At 34.2% G+C, this 22953-nt stretch overlaps 1 protein-coding gene and 1 long non-coding RNA gene across 2 annotated transcripts in view; both read right to left on the bottom strand.

Moving 5' to 3' along the window:
- Window positions 1-18968, bottom strand: part of LOC113229957 (carbonic anhydrase 1) — a 27292-nt gene extending 8324 nt beyond the window's left edge. Inside the window, exon 1 of the mRNA XM_026463654.1 lies at window positions 18741-18968. Within this exon, the coding sequence (XP_026319439.1) occupies window positions 18741-18777 (37 nt within the window). The 5' untranslated portion in view covers window positions 18778-18968. The remainder of the gene's footprint in view (window positions 1-18740) is intronic.
- A 76-nt stretch (window positions 18969-19044) lies between these two features.
- On the bottom strand, window positions 19045-21675 carry LOC113229916. Its single transcript, XR_003310450.1, has 3 exons — window positions 21660-21675; window positions 19353-19454; window positions 19045-19073 (listed from the first exon to the last, which is right to left on the bottom strand). It is a non-coding gene; the product is annotated as an uncharacterized LOC113229916 (long non-coding RNA).
- Between the last annotated feature and the right edge of the window lie 1278 nt (window positions 21676-22953).

The raw sequence follows: 22953 nt of genomic DNA, 5'->3' as shown, positions 1-22953 counted from the left end.
GTCTGGAGAAGACCAGGCGACCGTGAAAGACAAAGAACTGCCACAGGAACAGTTCAGCAAGGCGGAAAATCGGTGTCCTTTTGAGGTGGCATTATGATTGGAGCTAGAACGCCTTTGATCCCGTATCGGGGCTTCATGACAGCAGACATGTACAAAGCAGTTGCTATTGATGATATCGTCAGACCATTCCGAGTAAACCATGGGCACCAATTTGTACTGGTCGATGATAATGCGCCCGCACATCGAGCTCAACGAGTCAATGCTGCTCTTCAAGAATACGATATCACACGATTAGACTGGCCTGCCGGCTCGCCCGACTTAAACCCAATAGAGCACGCGTGGGATGCTCTTAAACGAGCAGTATGGAACCGTGAGCCACGTCCCCAGATAGTTCCAGAGCTCAGGGAAGCCGCTATTGAAGAATGGGATAGGTTACCCCAGGAAATGCTGGATAACTTGATCCTCAGCATGCCCAGGAGGATCTTCGCATGTATTCGAGTCAGGGGAGGAGTTATTTTATATTGAATTCACACCTTTTAATAATAAATTGTTGTTTAAGTTTAATTAAACAGTCTTTTTCTTTCAACGAAATTTCTATCACTATTACATTATGATTAATGGCTAATTTTTTTAAATAAATAATAAAAAATAGTTTTATATTTTAATTTCAAACAGGGTATTCCTATTTAAAGAAAGCATACAACATAGATTTTTTCTTGATAAAGTTAAATTTAAAGAATTATAGGAGCTTATGCTATTGATCGCAAACTTTTTTTGATGTGTGTATGGGTATAAATTAATATTAACAAATTTTTGCCGCCAAACTTGTAGGGAAGTATTTCAACATGGGCGATGAGTGAACACCTGCTTGACTGACAGTTTGTTTAACAAATCACCTTATATCTCTTATCTTAATCTTAAACAACGCCACTGACAAACGGCAGTTTTTTTTACAATTTACATTTCGGAAAAAGGTTATCTAGATCTTATCTTATCTTATTGTATGAAAAATGAGGTAAGCATCTTAAATCGTATATTTTCCTGAAAAAGCTGTTAACCTATTTAAATGTTATTATGCGATTAAAGTTATTATTATTTTAATCGTATTCACACGCAAATACGATTTAAAAGTACAGCCACTTTTAATATAATATACTCGTAATACCTTCTAATAATATTCCCGGCTATAGTTAAAAAGAGGAGTCGTTAATGAACCAAAACCGAAGGAAGGAAACGGTAGAAAAGAAAATATAATTTAATCATTTTATCTGTGTTTCAAGGGCGCAGATGTCTATAGTCTTTAAACTTTCTTTATATGTAACATTGGTTGGATCAACAAAGTCATTAAAATTTTTAATCACGATAACATAATAGGTACAGTCGCGTGCAATGAAATGTATACGTTCACTTATTTTCAAAAATATGTAAACATTAGATATTTCAAAAATATTTGTAACCTTGTGCTGTTTTCAAAAATATGTAATCACGACATCGTTTTAAAAGTTGTATACTTTTATTTCAAAGAAAAGTAAAGAAACTACAACTTGTGAAAAGTATACACTCCTGGTGTTAAAAATATGTATCCATATCATTTTCATAAATATTTAATACTATACATTTTCATTAAAATGTATACAAATACAAGATTATTGTAAATTAGCGAACAAATCCCGTTCTAAGTTAAGTTTTGTTGGCAAATTTTCCATAATCTTGTATTTAGAAAATAAATGTATGTGCGGTACTGTGCAGTTGTTGGGTTTAATAATAATACAAGGCTTTACAGAAACAAATTGTGATTTTATTAATTGTAATCATTCCTCTGTCTTTAATTATAAAGTTAAATCATTACATTTTATTGCAAAGTAAATATAAAAGGTATTTATTTTGTATATATTACTGTCATAATGCATATAGACAACATTAACATCGTCAAAACAAGAATTTCTTTAGATCTATAAATGGCATCCAAAGAAACTCGTTATTTTGACAAACACAGAGTGTATTAAGTGTGATAATTGCAAAATGTTACATCGCTCACTTGCGACAAAAACGTAACATCCACGAAAAAGGTAGTAAAACAAATAATGCAATAACATTCGCGGTAACGCGCTCTTATTTCTATATAAACGTTAAATTTTTGACGTAAGAAAACTCAAAACTGTGAAGGAAAGAGATAGTTTGTAACATTATAGCGGAATCTCATATGAATTTTTGTTCTATATTAATAGTAACGGAGCAATGGGACAAAATGTCTATAGAGCATGCAAAAAGCGTTAGGGTTGTCCAAACGCATAAAATTAACATTTTGATGACAATTTTTCGAGAGCTTTGATTTTACATTTAGCGAATAATTAGTATGCTTTTCATGTGAACTTACACGATAAGACACAATACAATTATTACTAGTATTAGTGTGAGGACAGACGAGCGTAATTTTGTGAGTTGCGTTTTTTTTTGTGCTCGAAAGAAATTCGGTCGGAGCGCCAGACGAACGTATTTTAAAAACACTATGCATTTATGAAGCATTAGAAGACAATGTCCGAAAAAGAAGCTGGGTACGTCCACTCAAAATGAAACGATTAAAGTGTGTGCAGTTTCGTATATTATTTGTGATATTTATTAATGATATCGGATCATGTTTTATAAATTCAAAGTTCTTATTATTTGCTGACGACATGAAAGTTTTTAAAGTTGTTAATAATACCTCAGATGCGATTCTTTTACAAGAAGATTTAGCAAGACTCGATATATATTGTACAACTAACAAACTTGACTTAAATGTTTCGAAATGTTATTATATAAATTTTACTAGAAAGCGAAATATTTTCAATTATATTTATAAAATTAAAAATTGTAATCTTACTAGGAATGCCTTTGGATCTGATTTGGGTGTAATTCATGACAGTAAGTTATTGTTTGACCAGCATATTTCTTACATATATGACAAAGCTTACAAAGCTTTAGGATTCATCATTCGTACATCAGAATGGTTTAAAAATATGAAAACCCTGAAAATCCTTTACTGCACTTTTGTTCGTAGCCATCTTGAGTATGCATCCCAAATTTGGAATCCTAGCTATGATACTTACTCTAATAAAATTGAAATTTTACAGAAGAAATTTACTAAATTTTTAAATTACAAATTTAAATTACCCCAATTGGAATATGTATATCGTTGTAGAAAACTTCATCTGTTACCTTTACACCTGCGAAGAAATATAGCCGATGCCTGTTTTTTGTTGAACATCGCTCAGAGTAAGATTGACTGTCCTGAGCTCCTTAGTAACATTTTACTCAAAGTTCCAGTTAGAGCATTTCGAAAGCATAATTTGCTCCATGTTCCGGTTGGTCGTACCAATTTTAGAGGTAATAGTTACCTGCCAAGATCATTAACATTATTTAACCAGCTCAATGATGACGGTCGCATAGACCTTTTCTGTAATAGCGTTATAAATGTAAAAGCTATTATGATTGATAACTTCTTATCAAATGACTAATAAGGCGATTGTTGTGTTTTCATAATTAGATGTATCATTGTAATTTTAAGCTTGTGTTATTGTAAGATTATTTTCTTAAGTTCAAATGTGGAAGCTTTTAATTGGCATATGTTTGATCATACTTAAACCTATATTGTAAAAGTAGCTGTAAGCTCCCCAAATATAATAAAATAAAAATAAAATAAAATAAAATAAAATTATGCACAAGTTTATGTGAACATCCAGATCAATTTGGTAAGTACTACCACATGCCAATAAATGTTTTTCAAAAATTATGAAGCCTAGTAAAACCTCTTATTGCTAAGTCAGATACAAATATGAGACAATTACTCCCGTATAAGTCGGCAGATAACTCATTTTACGCCGTCGTTTGGAACAAACTGTACTTTTATTTGAAACCGAATGCAGTGCAAAGTATGCAACTCACAACTCACAAAATTCCGCTCGTCTGGCCTCACACTAACGCATCTTGTCCGCAATTAATTTATTTCGATAACTCGTAAAATACTTATGTCACTTGCGCTGCACCACATAGACAAATAGATATAATGTTACGTTCACTTATGATTGTTAACAAAAAAAATTGAGGGTAGTGTAACCAAATAACACTAACATTGTTGCCGCCCGAGCTAGCAAAATACGCACAAAAAGTTTGGAACTGGCGCGCGGCGCGTACGTTTACATTATATTGCAACTACATCGTGTATATGTACATATTTTTGAAGACGATGCAAATATTACTAAAATCTAACAAATTTTGTAGTTTTAAAAGTGGATACATATTTTATGATAAAATGACCATCCTAATTGTTTACATTTTAATGCAAATGCATTGTATAAATATTTTTGAAAATGATATGGATACATATATTTAACACCAGGAGTGTATACTTTTCACAGATTGTAGATTGTTTACTTTTCTTTGAAATAAAAGTATACAATTTTTAAAACGATGTCGTGATTACATATTTTTGAAAATAAGTGAACGTATACATTTCATTGCACGCGACTGTACATATTCTATACAGTACCTATGCAGTAGTAGAGCCTACCCACTCTACTACTGCAGTTTCTATTATTTACGTATTTTAGTAGCGTTAGTGATTAAATAAATTAATAGTAGTGCTATTGCTTCATAATGGATTTTTATCCAAATGTTGACCACCCGGCAAGGAGTGTCGTAAAGGTAAAGCTTTGCGTCATTGATTGATTTTATTTTGGGAGTGTTGATGCATAACGAACTCTCAGTAAAGTCTGGACGCCGATAAAGTATTTCATAGAGAGAGGATAATTCACACGGTGAGTGGGAGGTGAACAAATTTAGAGACAATTGAACAAAATGTAAATTTTATTCAGTTGTAAATTACGAGCCGTTAACTTGATTATTCGAGCAACTTACCGAACATTAGAAGCGATTTACTTACAGACTAACATTGACAAACACAACGTTTAAAGTCATTAAGCGGAACTTTTTCTATTATGGTCAATTTTCTTAAGTGTGTGCATAGTAATAGAGGCTAATTTATTGAAAAGCTTTCTTAGTATGCCATTAAGACACAGGGGAAAAAATTGAAAAAAATTACATTTATTTAATAAATTCGTTCGTTACAATTTATTTCTTTGTGCATATTGTCGTTCCAATTACAAAATACGTTATAGATACGACAAAGAAGCGTGTCAAGGGGCTTATAGGTGACTCAGAATTAGCTACAAAAGCTTGAATACTGCCGTAAAGTTGCCTGCTTACAGGATATACGTGAGGCGCACTATAACTTTCCGGAAAGAATAAGAAAAAGATACTATAAGTGGTCAGAATGAATTTATTGTTTCTCAAAATATTCTCCGTTAGCGTTAATGCACTTTTTCACACGAATAAACCAATTTTGAAAATATTTATGTCACTCCTCCGTGACAATCTCTGAAACATATTTTTCATACTCTTCGGCAACCTCTTCAGGTGATGAAAACGGTTGACCGCGTAACTGGTTCTTAATTTTTGGAAATAAATAAAAGTCACAAGGTGTCAGGTCGAGACTGTAAGGGAGATGACTCATAAGGTCAACGTTGTTCACCTTCAAAAATTCATTTGTCTGTCTGGCCGTGTGACGAATTTCATTACTGAGATTCACACGACCGCGTTTGAATTCTGCAAACCAGCTACAATAGTCATCTTAATATAATATATAATAATCATAGTAGACTTAAAGTCGTAGAAAATCATGATACGAAAATTTTCACGAGTTAAATCCATGGTGATGTAGACAAACAATTTCTAAAATGACGTCACAATGTAAAAACAAGAGACAGTCAGATGAAACAAACTGTATTCTACAGCCAAAGAGTTCCATTTTCAGATGTAATTACTTTTTAAATATTGTTTATGTAAGTGGCCAGTTCCGAAAACTTATAGTGCGCTCTATGTATCAAAGAGAGTGTGCGAGGGAATTAAACGATTTAATTCCGCCTTCCCCTTTCCATCGTCGTGGGACAAGTGCTGAGGTTCTACCCTATGTTGTGAATATTCTGAAGATTTGCACGAAATGTTTCGCTTTCACATTTATGTGGCGAACGGCTAAGGAGTAGTATTCCCAGCCTGCAAACTTATTCTCCGATCGCTATAACCTTTCAAAGCGAGAGGGAATAGGCATTATTCAAGCGTGCATGCTACATCGTCAACCTCATCGTCACTTTCCGTCATAAATGTAAAATTAAATATTATTTTCCCCTCCAATAGGTTAGGTCGGACGAGCAAAATCAAAACCCAAAAAGTCTCAAAGAAATTTGCTAAAGATGTTTTAATGTATCGATATCGGTAGGTAGGTTTAGTTTAATGTTTCACGTTAAGAATTTGATGACGTAGGAGGGGATGACAAGAGTTTCATTTTAAAAGTTTATTGATTATAAGTTGGGGTTTATCTATATGCCCGTGAATGAACACTTTTAATACAACTTTGATCGTGGAACCCTATATAAATACACACAAACACTAACGTCACGTCCATATTATTCAAGCATTAGTGCAATGATGAAGGACAGGCGGCAATTGATCTTCGATATTGAGAGCGCTATGAAAATAAACAAGTATAATAAATGTTTATTTCGGCAATGAACAATTGACCCCACCAGCGAAACTGATGCCTAATGTCACGCTTGCAAAAAATAATATTAGCCCCAATATCACCACGTCACTGACAATAAGGCACAATAGCGCGCTATTAACATAGTAGGAATAACTTAGTATTACTTTCTGTTTAGCGTTTGATCTGGAATCAATCATGTCAAAGTGCAACAATTAGCAAAGAAAAGGCTCTCAATCTTTATTTTCAATTGAAATTCCCGATTTTTACTGAGCAATGTGCATGTATCTGCAAAAAGATTAAAATATTTTTCTTGATATCGATATGTTTGTTTCTCTTGTACATAATACCGTGACAAATTAAGTACCTCTGCAACACACAGCTGTGTGTATTTCGTGCTCCTTTTACAAATTGTACAGAGTGTCACAGCACATGTTTGGAACCTGTGTATTGGCGTTTTTCCGTACAGTGCAGTGTTTTAGTCATCAGTGCCTGAGAGCGAGACACGGTTTAATTATCGAGGTTTTCCACGAGCATGTGAGGACGGTACCAATGATTGCTCTCTAATGATCCACGATCGTCAGTGTCCGACTAATATGACGTGCTCTCGTGCTCCAACTTCAACTAATTTGCGCATGGTATATGTTTGATAAAAATCCTTCTCCACATTACAGAGGAAACACAAGATGGTTCCAAATTAAACTGTATCGGATAAGAATTACCTACGTTCAATCATGCACTTGATTACCGAATCTCTCAAGACATTTCTTTAAATCTAGATTCCATACGCGCAGCACAAAGACATGGCTATGTTAAGAAATCTACAAAGCTACATTTGTTAATTTTGTTCTGTTAGACTTATCGGCGCTGATGTGTGAATTAGCTACTGCATTCATGCGATTATCGTGATCTGAGTAAGAGACGTTACGCTGTAACCGAGTGCCGCCGACAGTGGTACCGACCTCAGCCTTGTTTATCGTAAGCAGATTTATTTATCTAGTGGTGTCCTCGCACTTGTCGCTTCATTTACTCTTTCATGACATTTCATGTTTCCTCGTACAAAAACTAAATTATCCTAATTATATAATTAACCTTATGTTTTCAAAGTAAAGGATCTTAGTAGCTTCAATAGTAGGTACTTGTAAAAGTTCATTTCCCGAAAAGTATGTTCTGACTAGATGCGAGACATGAATGTGAGTAAAACAAGCGTATTTGCTGACATTACGTATTGCGGTGTACCAGAGAGTCTTGCTAAACGTTCAAAACTTATTTAAGACTACCTCTAAGCCCACGCTAGCTGAAGTTCCATAGTTTCAAGATACACATCGATTTCTTGTTTTCGATTAAATTCGAATTGATTTCGGCAATTGTAAAATATTGGAAATAAAATTTTTTTTCTGAATACAAAAACCTAAATAGCGTATTTTTTTTTCAAACAAATCAACGTTTCGGGCTATTTACAGGTCCCAAGATCACGAGTCAGCCGTGATCATACGACCTGTAACGGTCTGGAAACGACGATTTGTTTAAAAAACCAAATACACGCGATGAGATCCGAGAAAAAATGGTACCGTGAAAATTCGCGCACGGCAATTTTAATAGTTACTATTTGTGAATATACCATAATCGTGTGGATGTTTTGTTATGGTAGAACAATTTACAATAATGTGGAATAAATTGTAAACAATTCAAGTTGTTGTTGCAGTGAAATTGGTACATGTCATTTCGATCAGCAATTTAATCATAATCTAACCTTCATTTCCGCAGTAGAGCGACACGGTTCGAGGTTACGGGGAACTCGACCGTCAAAGGCCCCTACGCGCTTTTGCTACCAACTCCAATTAGTTTATATTATAATATATAAATTGCAATTTTCCCATGACTCTATCCCGGGTTACGATTTCAAATTTGCACAACAGATTACCAAAAAATCCAGGGAAACCAGCTAACTCGTGACATGAGTGGATAGCAAATTCGTGCAGATGGCTTTCCAAAAATGGATAGGTCTATGTTAGGCATTGACAACACAACTGTTACTATAAGTATAACACATTGATAGACAGACAATGCACGTATGGAGTATATGCAATATGTATTTCGATACACATTTACAATTACATACACTTTTTAGTCGCTTTATATACTTAGTCCACATAATTTATCGTGCCAACTGTTCACTTATTCTTTCTTGTTTTTTGAATTTGTCAAGTTTGGTTATTAAAACTGTTAGATGATAGAGCATCAAAAATCTGTTAAGACAGTTCCTTTCAAGTACGCAAAACACTGATACAGTGGTACAAAGTCTCTTCAACAAAATACAATGCTTGCTACTAAGTGATCGGTGAGTTAATTCTTGCGAATATTGAGAATGGTATCCTTGGGATAGCTAAATAGAAAAGTCTGTTAATTTGTAAGTCAATACTTTATAAACATCTGTAGCAACTCGGTTTTAAAATACTTTTAGCCACTGGCTGCTACCATTATTAGCCATGAAGTTCGTCAAAAACTTTAGCGAGTAAGACTGCAAAAAAAGTAAATTAACCGGAAGACAACAACAAGAATTAAACGGTAGTACATAATAAAACAACATCGATCTATAATTGATGTCATAAATAATTACAACTTTATTGTTATTTTTTACAAGGTTGAATTTAAATCATCTAGAAACATACCTAAACAATGTGGACAGAAATTGTGATTATTACAATAATGTAGAGTTTTTCAAAGCTGTAGAGCTCCTTGTGAAAGAGTTCGTCCGGTGAAGTACCGCCACCTTATCTATTCCTGGCGCCAAGCAGTTGTGTGAGCATTACTGCGTTCCGGTTTTGAAGGTTGCTGGTGAAATTGTCTGTAATTTCACATGGGACTTGTCAACTCATGTCTCATGGGCATGTAGCATTGCCCCTCACATTTAAAGTTCTGAGTGTCGCTGTAACTGTTACGGACAGGCGTGTAGCTTATCATCAGGCGCACGACTTGTTCGTCCAGTCACTTGATATTATTAAAGAAAAGAAAGTATTTCAATAACTTAGTTATATTTATGAATATTATTACGTTGTTAGTTTATTATGGTTATGAGTGTTTGGATCTAAAATAGAGAAAAATTATATTAACTACTCGTACGCCTACAAACAACCGATTGAATACGTATGTTTTAGGTTCGCATTACATATTGAACTTATTTAATAAAAATAAATTATAAAAATAAATAATAAAACATGTACCTTTGCTATGTACCTAACTGTAACCGCACTTAAATTTTGAGGGCCTCTTATAAAAGTCAGATGCTTTATCATGACATTGCATTGGCACGTAGACCAAAACAAATTGTAAAATCACCTCCCTCACAAATCAAACGATGCGAAAATGTTAGCAAACAATCGGTAAAGTCGAGCACTATAAGGCTATCAGAATTCAACGTGGAACGCTTATGTTTATTATGAAAAAGCAAAAATGATTGGCGCGCCCCCTAATTTTTTGAATTTTTTTGTGAAAATCGAAAGGTCTGTCCCATTAATACATTCAAAACACATTTCTAGAAATGCAGACGCTAGCCCGTTACACCAAACATTGCATTTCTGTAAGTTAGACTAATTAAATTTTACTCGATCTTATTTGTTTAGCGAGACATAAGCCTCGTTGAACTAGAGGCCCGATATAAATGTTAAGATTGCCCAAACTTAATGACGGACACATTCTATACGTAATTAATGACACGTCCACGTAAATATACATAACTTCAACAACTTCAACATCTATACAATTATTCGACACACACAGTGCGTATGCAATTGACTAAATTAAAGATGGTGCAAACCTCTACATCACCATTTCATTACTGTCCACAGACATAAATAACCTATCATTATCTGCACGATACTTATAAACAATACTCACAGTGCGACATATATATGACTGGTATTCAAATCAAATGATGTTCACATTGCAGAAGGCTACAATTACTTCTATCCGGTATATGTAATCCTTTACATATTGGAAGGAATATCCTTTGTTATGTGTTTCGAATCTAATAACTTTAACGTATTCAAGTCATATTCACCTTAATTAAATATTGCCATGCATCTGCCTTATTTAGGTCTCATATCTATCGTTTTGGAATAAAGGAAACCAAGCAAGATGAAACTAAGATTACACTTTACCGCATCGGCGCTTACCTTAAACCCATAGATGCTATGATCGCTATGCATTATCCTAACTTCCTGAATGTTTTTTGGAAGTTTATTTTTTGTCTACATTTCTGATATGTAGCTGTGTTATGAAAACACGTTCGTTTACTTTATTTCCTTTAACTCAAAATAAGCAATAAATTTGCCTACACACTTTGAACGCATTCGCCACTCGATAATTATATAGATTAAATTGCATGTGTAAATTACAGTCGATTTACAAACGTTATTTATTGTACTCAATTTGTTTTAGTTCTCACCCCAATATTTGATATGGACTGTAACTACCTACGCGTAACCACTTACGTTCACTCCCAGAATGGATTCGACCTTATCTTTTAAAATCACAGTCAAAATGATTCGAATTGTCGTTGTTCAACGCCGAAGAAAAATGTTGCATAGACATCATCGTTGCAAAGCTTTCAAAAACAACATAACGTCATTCCGAATTACGAGAAACTGAACATACAACCGCAGGATTGACATGTTTATCCACAAAAAAATATGTAAATACTACCTATGTACAAAACAAGTTACTCGATGTGATTTTATTCGTCATCAGTATTTTCGCTATTACAACCGAATTTACTGTACAATAAAGGACCATGAATAATAATAATATGTAAATGAGGCTATGATTTGAAACCATGACATAAATACTTTGTGTCAAAAAATACAACTTCCCCCTGCACCTAGTATAAATTTAGAGATTTTAATGCTCTATTGATCTAGTTTTTTCGAGTATCGAGTACGTTAATGTTCAGTATGCAATTGTCATATTAGGGTCAATACTTGTTACATATAGTCATTAAAAGAATTTTTTTATTGGAGTGTGTATTTCCTCTTATAAATTGTCCTAAATTTATTATAATTTTTATCGCATTTGCTAAAACACAAGACTTATGTGTCTTGTGTTTTAGTTAATAAGGGATTTTTCTAAATAACCCTTTCTCAATGATTATAGTAGGAAATAAAAACAACGTTAATTTTGGTAATTGTGCTTTTTGTAATTAATTAATTTTGTAAATATGTCTGAAATGTTAATATAAAAGTGTGAGAATTTTAGAGCACAAGAACTTACATTTTTAAATGTTCTTAGATACTCAGATAGAGTAATAGATAATTTTATCAGTTATTTTTGTTCTTTTGTTTCAAGTCACATTGATACGCTATATTTATTCTGTGCCATGTCCCTTTTCTTAAGTATATCTTGTCATGTAATTAAATGATAGTTTGAAATAAGTAAACTTAGAATACACATGTGGCAATTAATACTGACAGCCTTATTATGTCAGAACCAAGTCTAGCGAAAACATTTTCGGTAATTGAGGCTCTACATGTATTGCTTATTATTATGTTATTGAATACATTATTCATGATGAGAGTTTGAGACAAACGACCAGTAAAATGATAATACATTTCTATTCGAAAATATACCCAACTGTTATAGTCAAGGAATTTAAATGGTTCTCGTGTAGATTGCAAAATGGTCGGCTATGGTTCGTTTATAACACCTAATTTTAAGTTCATAAGGCCGTCTAGTTATATTTAAATAGGCTACGACCTTATATCGGTCTTTTATAAAAATAGAAGTAAGTATAATAAACGAAATGTGACCATCTTGGTCCAAAGCTTGTATTAACAAATTTCGAAGTCGAAATGTGGGTAAAGCATCAATCAACGTTACTACGATTTGGTATAAAGAAAAGCTAAGTCATGACAATTAGTAGCAGTAGAGCTCCTTGTGAAGGAGTTCGTCCAGAGAAGTACTGCCACTTTACCTACTTATGCCGTCAAGCACCAATGTTAGCATTACTGCGTTCCGGTTTTAAAGAGTAAGTTTTCTGGTGAAATTACAAATGGACTTAAAGTGACGGGCACAGTGCCAGTATCCCTGTGATCTTTGTGACTTAAACTATTTCTAAATTCTAAAGTTCTAAGTGACACTGCAACTGTTATGAACAGGCGTCTCGCTTACCACCAGACGCACAATTTCTTCGTCCTGTCACTTGGTATCACAAAATAAAAATAAAAAAGATAAGTAGTATATAGTTCCTGTTTGTGAAGAGCACTACAAAGGTGCTTTGCAAATAGAACTACAGCAAAACAAAGCCGTGTGTTTGTTTAGGTCATCGTTTATACACGGCGAGAACGGTATTGTTAAATCACGAGATGCATTCCGTTATACATACGTTATAAGTTATTAATGTAGATATACTTACAATTCATTTCCGTAGTTTATATAGCAGTCGATGCATAATAACATAACAAAGTGAATATTTGTATTGTTATAATTATTTTATAACATTTAATTTAAAGTTCCCAGCACGAGTACGAATGAGCAGTAAGTGTCGGAGTGAGTGATCACAGGATAAGCAACTAAGGCAGTATATCAATTTACATTGTGTATCAGCAAGCTATTACGGTAATCTTGTTTTTTACGAGTCACTGTACTGAAATGTAGTAAATAAAAGAATCGAACGGGCATATACAAATGGCTTTCCGACGCTTAAATAAAATGTAAAACACTGCTAAAATTCGAAATCTAGTGTACTAGACTTATAAACTATAAAACTAGTCTTTGAAAAGTTGGGTAAATCGTTACACACACAAACTCACCGCCACAACAGACAGGTGCAAATGTCAAAAGTCGTACGGGTCTTCGTTATAGGTACTTATTTTATTAATTATTAATTATTGATGTAAAGTAATACTAGATTTTTTTAGATATAAAACTGGTTAATAAGGACTTTAGTATTTAATTTTTTAATTTCTTAAATTCAAATTATACATCCATTAAGGAAACCTAATTTTTATCTATTTATTTAAATGGGTTGTATGTATGTATTTATTTTAGTCACAAATAACGACGTTCACATTCCGTATCTATTATCTTACAGCATTACCTACATTAATCGTGTGACAGATACAAATACACATACCTGTAAAAAACATAATATATATATGAACTACCCGCAAACTTGCAATCACTTTTCCTAAATAATGTTTTATATCATCAGATTCTCCCCGTACAGTTTCCATAACTGGGCCCAGATTTTAATTAAAGCCAGTTTTATATTATAACCCAAATACGGATTAAGGACCCGTCTTCAAAGTGTTTTCTTATGTGATATGCAGTTTTCATCATAATGTTTTCCTTCACCAAGTGACAATACAGTGATCTATAAAGCACAAATGACTCGCAAAGAAACAACAATCAAATCCCGCCCTTACATAGGAGGCAAGCGTACCCATGTCTAGACTATATCTATCAGTTAAAGTACACAAATTATAACACATATATTATGTTGTTGTACATTTTATTACAACCGTCAGGTTTCAAATTTTTTCCTTATGCATAAATCGTGATTATAAGCAAACGTCCTTATTTCGTAGGAAGTTAGGTAAGATATTAAGTGATTGGCATAACTCAGGCCCGTTTCTTTCCTTTTATCCTTCCTCTTTCCAAGCCTTTATTACAAAGACAGAAAAGTCGTTAAGTGCATAAAATAAATATATATTTGACAAGACAAACTCGTCAAAATTTTGACATTACTGTTCGAGCATCTTTTCTACCAAGTGACGAGACGAACAAGCCGTAAGCGACACGCCTGTCCATAGCAGTTGCAGCGCCTTAAATCGCTAAGATCTGAGGGGCACAACCAGAGGCATAAATTATCAATCCCATCTGCCATTAATTTCACCAATATAACTACCCTTCAAAACCGGAACGCAGTTATGGTCACATTACGGCTTGGCGGCAGAAATAGGTAAGGTGGCAATACTTCCCTAGACGAACTCTTTCACAAGGAACTCGACTTCTACTAAAACTAAGTTGGACTACAGAACACAAAAACGAAGTTCACTTTATATTGTAATGTTTGATGGTTATTGTTGAGCGAATTTTACCTGAGCAATTTCCAAGAAATAAGGACAAAATGCCCTGGAAACAAACGATCAATTTTATTTCGCTTATTATTTCACGGGATACCCCTTGAGAAAGTTAACCGCTTTAAATTAAAATACAATTCATGTCATAATTTTATCATGAAATTTCTATGTATTTCCAATTGCTACTTTTTAAGTTAGTCATGTTTTCATTGATAGATCGTTCGGTTTATTCTATATGTAGTATTCACTTCAAATCGGTTATAATAAAAACCCGTTTTTATCCTTTGATAACGCCTCCATTTATCATTCAGGCAGATAATAACAATTATTAATTCCTTTCACATTCTGGCCGTGATCATCATCTCATATGCACCATTTAAAGTTCAGCTACCTCTCAAGAGAATAATAAAAGTACTCTTCTATACCTTGATGCTTCATATCATTGGCCTCTACATTTTTGAACACTTATACATTCCTCTTTTATCTGAAGTGATCTCCCACTTCTAAATCAACCCAAGAAATGTATTCTCTAGTTATTTTTAGTCATATAGTTATTACAAATTTTTAATTATAGTTATATAGTTATTACAATCAAATACATTTTTTTAATGCTGTCTTGCATTTTGAGATTATTTTAAGCTCTTAATTACAGCGTAACAATCTACAGTAGATTAGGTTTAGCTGAAAAACACGTAAAACGCCTCGTTGGTTACGGTTAGATTTTATGTCTTATAAAAGTAAAACCTACAATGACCTTCCTGTACAGGTTTGTAACTATACATATCGATCATTTTTAAAAACAGGTATTTCTACTGACAAAGGCGCCCCAATAGATGTGTCTCTCTATACATAACAGATACACAATAGTTATTAGTTATGCAAGGCTGCAAATTTGTTGTTTGACGCGAGTGTTTGTATTGAAACCTGAGCAAGCGAAGGAAGCTTCGCTTATGGTTCAAGAATAGATTCCTGAGCGTAGCGAGGGTTTTAGGGCATGAGACGCAAAACAACTTTGCTGCCGAGCGAAACACACTACTTTTCACCTCACTAGAGCGAGGAAATTGGTACATGAAAGAAAAACAATTGAAAAACATAAGTTTTTTAAATTAAAAGAAAAAGTTTATCTTCGGATGGCTCTGAATTTACACCTCATCAATTTTTATTCTTGCTTATACTTTTATTTTGTATGATTAAGTGATTATTAAAATTATTTTAGTTCTTCAACGAATTAAAATAATTTAATAAACACAATTAGTTATCACAATAATAAGAATGAAATATACCAACGGATTTATTACATAAATAAGTAATGTACGACAAGTCGCTTATTTGAATTTTTATCTTTCAATCCATCGTCAAGTTCGAATTTCAAAAATCTTTTCCACACTGGCGTGCAAAAAACGCTTTTGCGCACAGTGAGGTGAAATAGGTATTTTTGATATAAGTGCGGAAAGTTAGTCATTATTTACGAGTCTCGAGGCTTCTTGACGCGAGACAAGTGAAAATGACAAATCCGCACGTGTATCAAACGACGTTTTTTAATACATTTGCGAAAAAACTACATTGAAAATAAAACAAAACAGTATTTAAAAAAAACTCATTTTCTGCTAGTAAATTAAAATAATGAAATACAACCACTGCAACCATTATTTAAAAGTCTAAGGAAATCTAGTTCTAACGTGCTATTTTTGTTTATTTTCTGTAATATCGGTCTGTAACCACTTTTCTTATTATGAAGTCCTGGTACTTTTGTTTAAACTTCTTTAGGAACCCGTGCACTGTAGTGAGATATAATTTATCTGTAATACATAGAACAAATATATACATAAAACTCTCGCCTGTCACCCATTCAGGGGTAGGCAGAGACTGTGGACCTCCACTCGATACGTTCATTATATAGTATTTGTAAATAAATATAAGTTTTAATGACGAATGACTTACGGCACAAAGCACATAAATATTAAATAAATATACAACTTCTTTAGTTCTGTGCTTAAGATTTGAAACAACAGTAAATTTAAAAAAAATGGAAAAGTAAAAAGCACAAGTGCGAAAATTCCAACTTTCGGCACGATTTGTAGTACGAAAAATACCACGTTTTGAGCAACTGTATTAAAAACGATATTTTTAGACTGCAAATTTGAATGTATAGAACCAATTTACCAAAGAATCTTAGTAGCGGTGTAGCGAAAATGTATCAATGGATTCACCGTAAAGTACGACAACCGTTTAAAATCAGTTTCAAAATGAATGATAATTGGTTTTGAATAGATTTATCTTCTAATATACCAATTTGTCAGAAGACGCAAAATGAATTAGCATATTTAACAAAGCGATCATCGCTTGCGCGAACGAAGAGAAGTGGTAATTTTTTGTAGTTTTTTTTTGGTCATATTAAATATATAAAAAAGGTCATATATAAAAAAATGTTCTTAAAAGACGTTGTGTAGAGCACTACAAGAACTTCGCAATATTGATGCAGATAATTAATGAAAGAAAAGCAAGATGTCTGATGTGTAGACAAAAAATATAGTCATTTGTATAAAAAAAATCTATAACACCCAATAGATGTAAAATGAACGTCTGCGCGGTAATATTAAGTTAAGCATATTTTCATCAAACAAACGTTTCAAGCCATGCCGAATAATTTGAAAGGACAGAAAAAAACTGCATACATTATATTATATTACATTTTTAGGCTATTGTTTGTAATAGTGTCTATTTATAAATACTCTTCTCTGTGTAGTCTACCATCGAAAATCACTTATCAAATTGTGAGTAATAACGAGGGTCTTCCTTAACTTGACGTTGGCGAGATCATCAATTGTATCGATGTAGCTATAAAACTTTAAGAAAATAGAAACGCTCTATTTATGGATAAGAAATAGTACGTGTGTTGGTTATATCATTTGAAAAGTAAACACCGCCAATTTCCGACTTAAACGGTATAGTTTGCTGAGACTTTGACACTAGAATTTAATTGTTTTCTCCAGTACACGAGTATATCCTAAGTATACTGATCAAAGCAATTTTGAAAACACTGGAACGTCTTTGTTAGTAGCCTATAAACTTGTTTAAGAAGGTCTTTGTTGTGTTTATTTTCAGCAAAAAAAGTCTAAATATTAGTGTAGGTAATTACGCTTTAATTTTCACAGCTAATGTGTCGATCGAAGTGTAGTCGAATTGTAATAGACATATTCGATTACATGTTTCATTACATAAAAATGAAACTGGAAAAAATTATCAGTGGGTTGACATGGAAGTGGTAGGCACTGCATATATATAAAGGAATGTATTTGTTCCATCCATTGTCTTATTTTTTTCGAATATTTTATTAATGGATTACGAGCGGTGTGTGAGGTCATTCTTTTGTTTATAAGTACACAGTTAGGCTGTTAGCACAAAAACCGTTCGGTGAAGAAGTTTCATTTGTCGGACCGGCTTGCGGGCCACGATCCGAATAAGTAGGCCAGCCTCAGCGGCTAACATTTTGCACGCAACGATTACACTTTTAGCATCATTCCCAACACAGGTATTAACAAAAACCTATAGACAATGGGCGGAGATTTAATAAAATAATTATATGTATAAAGTACACTGAATTAGCATTTTACATCACTAAATTTTAAACAGTTTTTAGTGCTTGCTACCTGTAAACATAACTTCACGGATCCCAATGAATCAACGTAACAATACTTATTTTCATATGTCGTGAATCAACTAGTGTAATCCTATGAATGAAATCTGTATTGGTACCTATTTAGTCATTAAACAAAAACTGAAGCCACGTCATTGTAAGTATTACCAATAAAGTTAATTAACCGTATCTTTATAATTACGTCTAGTATTTAAAATTCTTTTGATGTAGTTAATTGTGAACAACCGGAAAATGCGTCAAAAATTGATAAAACTTCATAAGTACAAATAAATAGCAAAGTTATATTAAAAGTAAGTGTCTTCTTCAGTTTTTCACAGTCGAACACGTTTTATTTACATAAAATTCGTCACGTGGAACGATGTAAACAAACCGGTCCAGGCCGCTTGTAGCAATTATTCAATTCAAAGGAGGAAGGAAGTTGCGAACTCACCGTTTTCGCTTGTGTATCCCCAGTCATTTTGGGCCATAGTTGTGGCTACGGGTGTAAATAGTAACACGAGTAAATTTGTCAGTGTTATCGCGAGACTAGTAACTGCACAAGAGAGCGTGGATGGGTCGTGACTGCTTGCGAGCGTGCGCGGTGCCGCTGCTTTATACGTGGGGTCAGGGCGCTCGGAGCGGAGCGGGCGCGGGCGCGGAAGAGGGCCGTAGTCAGAGAACTGCTCTACCGCACGCGCGATCACCTCTAGGCCACTGCGGCACTGCGCCCGCGCTGACTGCGGCAGCGGCTTCGTGCGTTTCGCATTGGTACAGCTACGCCCCTCTACAAGTATTTTTCTATTATATTACCTAATATGTACTTTCATGTAATATATTTTCATATAAATATATTATGCATTTGTTTACATTTAGAAATGATTGAAATTATACCCTTTTGCTTATCGAGTTCTTATGTTTTCGCGATTTTAACACAGGAAATTAAAGTTTTTTTTTTCAAACATGGGCCCACGGTCATGCCTGATTCAATCATACGTGTCCATGGGGTCTTTAAAGGACCCAAAACATTGGTTTATTAAAAAAAACAAATATTATTTATTAGTACCATGCTTTTTAAGTACAAAAATGTATGTTACGTGAAAAATAAAATTTTCTGCTACTGTTCATCATGCCTAGAAACCCTTTTGGGTTTCCATTTCTGACCAACCTGAAAAAAGCAAAGTAGTTGAAATCTGTTCTATGATTGCTTAAATTGCTAAAATTTTTAGAAGTAAAGATATCAACGCGTTATTATGAGTGATCATTAGCATGTACTGACGATGAATCAGTGTTTTTTTCCTCTATATTGATTAGTAATACGATTATGTACTTAGTACTTATGAACATATGAATTACAATTAGGAGTACACTAGTTTATGAAGTACATATTGAAAAATTTACTCTCTCGTTCACTTAGACTTGTGTAGACCAGGTTCGGTAAGGTGAGGTAAGCAACTTTTTAAAAATCTTTGTATGCAGAATTACTTATTTTAAAAACTAAAATCTGTCTTCATGAAACAAGATGTCCTATTTACAATATTTAAAGTACATTCCTACCTCCTATTGTCCCTATCTACCGACCCAAGAGTTTAAGGAGCTTCGGGGAGAAGCTGAGTTCCCCGGTAAGACCTGGGTACGGCGGGCGCCATACCCAAGTCCGGATCCACCAGAGACTAGTCTAGTCTAGTGGACCCGGACTCGGGTATTGACTCGCCGGGGTTTGTGGTGAGTTGCAGAGACGGACATGTTCATCTGCTCCGGTGGTGTGTCTCCGGGGCGTCTGTCTCGTGCGCAGCTAGCTCATCTTTGTAGAGGTCTAGACGAGGCTCTAGGGCCTCGACGCTCGACTAGCTGAGCTGCCTTTTGGAAACTTTGTCCGGATATTGTCGCAGAACACTGCGACAGACATCTCCGATACTAGGCCGGAGAGCCAGTAAAGGATAAGCTAGACATTCTCCAGTCCCTCCGTCTGCGTAGGTTTCTGGGAACTGAAGAGACACCTCGGCGTCGGAAAGTGAGCGTGCCTTGCAGCTCCGCCACCGAGAGCTGTAAATGGCACAGATATGAGGGGCACTATACAGCGCCTAAAGCCCTGAGACATAAAATTGCCAAGTCTCTTGTTTCTGTAGTTTCACCAGCGAAACCGAAACGCAGTAATGCTCATATATTGGCTATGCCATAGCCCATTGGCATCTGTTGCAACTTCAGCAAAATATCTGATAGTATGTTCATCAATCTATGGAATATTGTGAACTCCTCCAATCACGCAAACATGGGTGGCACGAACTCCAACTCCAGGACCGCGCAGGACCAGAAAAGGTTAGCCAACTACAGTTGGCTACTGCCAGTGCTATAATTCTGTGCCTTTTACAGTGGGAAACCTGGATCTATGGTGGCCACTGATGAAATTTCTTGCATAGTTGAGGTTTCAACTTTAGGTACTTTCAATGCGCACAGTTTCTGCTTTCATAAATATAACGAAGTTTTTGCGTAATGAACAGACTGGTCATTGGTTATGCCTCATAATGTGACCAAATATATGAGTAGGTTGTTAGTAATTTGTACTTCTATTATGCGAGCAAAAAATTTATGTATAGGTTCGTAATAAATACATAAAAATGTAACATGTGAAAATTTTTTTTAATTTCAAGAAACTGGACTATCACGAAGACTTTGCAAGTGAGTGTCCTCTACACATTATTCTCGGCCGACCTCACGATAACCTGAACAAATACATACGTAATTTATACTTACATTTACTTATGCGTACATAATATAACACTATAGACCTGTTAGTTGCTATCTCTATAGCCAACTAATTATGATAAATAGGCTGGAAGTGACCGATTTATTATAAAGTAAACACGATCAGTCTTTACAATTTATTGATGTTTACCACGACGATAATAGACGTTTCCTTGCACTTTTCATCACACAGTCGTTGGTTTGGAATCATACCAAAATCCATAAAAATACAGAAATAAAACCCTAAAAGAGCAGCAGAAGTTATTTTTGTTTTATACAACCTGTTGTAACGAAGATTATTGCTTTTCAATTTAGTCACCTTCAGTTGAGAAGATTGGTTGATGAAGTTTATCTAGTTTTACGATTGTTTTTCTGTGCTTTATTGGATCATTCTAATATCTACAAAGTATAGATTACACTGTATTGTAATTGTTTGCCACTGATTTCCTCTTTCAAAACAGTGGTAGACTTCTCAAGACTACGCTAATCCCTTGTCGGTATAATTAAAAATATAAACCATAACTTTATACGTTAAGTATGAGATTCTTGGACTAAGTTTCTCACTCATCGAGCTCATTTACGAACATTTCTTATTTCGGTGTGTACTCGCTTATTAAACCAAACATACCTGTGTAAATCTCCAAAAGCATTCAGGTCAAATTGCAAGAGTTACCAAGATAAAATACATTGAGTGGGTGAACTGGCACAATATCTTCTTTGCAGTTTATTTTAGATTCTCCTGTGATTATATTCGTAAATACAAGTATATTCTCTGATCTCACCAGTTACCTCGTTAATGCTGGAGAATTAATCTGGATTGAGTGGGAGCGTTTGTTTAGTCGAGTTCTCATTTACATTTTTAAATTTTTTTATCTCTTGTCTGAAGAAGATTTGTGTTCACATAAATACTTCAGCAGCGCTTGTATTATTTGTTATTCTTGTCGTTATGAGACTTTATTTTATGTTATATAAAACATTTAATTAAATTAAGCCAAAATATTATGGAACTAGTTTCTACACAATTTGTAAGGAAGATGTGTAGCGCGGGCTTGGCAGGCACTATCATTGAGGGTGATAGTAATAAAACACATATTGGACAGTTAATGCTGATGGTGATTGAGTGGTAAGTCGATCGGGCCTTACTGTATTTTGGGGTGTGGTCATGAGTAGTACATCACATTTCATACAATTGTGTAGTTGTCCGTAACGTACAAAGTGAATAGGTAAAGTTATAAATTTACATTTCACGTGTCAAACGAAGTAATTTAGCTTGGTTTTAACAAAATCGTCATGAGGAATTTATCCTCTATTGTTAAGTATGTTTGAATAAACAATCGGATTTTTATAATAGTAATCTCTTTGTAATACCTTTAAATACACATACGTTACATTACAACTCATATTTTTTCCACGTTTATTAATCGACTTCAAAAAAAGGAGGAGGTTCTCGATTCGATTGTATTTTATTGTGTGTATTTCGTCGTTTTACTTTCTCAAACTCGTGGCTTAAAGCACAAACTTACTGAAATGCAAAAAGTGGACTGTATATACAAATGCAGACTAATTTCACGTCACATTTCCTTCATATTCACACAGTGAATTTTATCTATTATTAAAGTAAAGCATCCAAATTAACTCCTTTGATAAGAAATTTAAAATAAATTGAAAGTTTTGCCATCTCCCGAATAATCACTTTTTTTAAGATACGAATTTGAGAAAGTAAGTCATCGGCTTGACAACCGATTTAGATGATACTTTTTTGTTGGAAAGGGGATACCTCAGTAATGATCCCAATCAAATTTGAAAAAAATATTCCGCGTCGGGGTGGCAAATTAGGGGATGAATCAGATTTTATTAGATTTCACGCGCTTTCCGCTAACCGATTTCAATAAAACTTAATGTAATTCCACAAACTTTTGATA

The sequence above is a fragment of the Hyposmocoma kahamanoa genome, unplaced genomic scaffold (genome assembly GCF_003589595.1).
Source record: "Hyposmocoma kahamanoa isolate Upper Pololo Valley unplaced genomic scaffold, ASM358959v1 63, whole genome shotgun sequence".
NCBI lineage: Eukaryota > Metazoa > Arthropoda > Insecta > Lepidoptera > Cosmopterigidae > Hyposmocoma > Hyposmocoma kahamanoa.
This window is presented reverse-complemented; position numbering and strand designations above follow the sequence as displayed.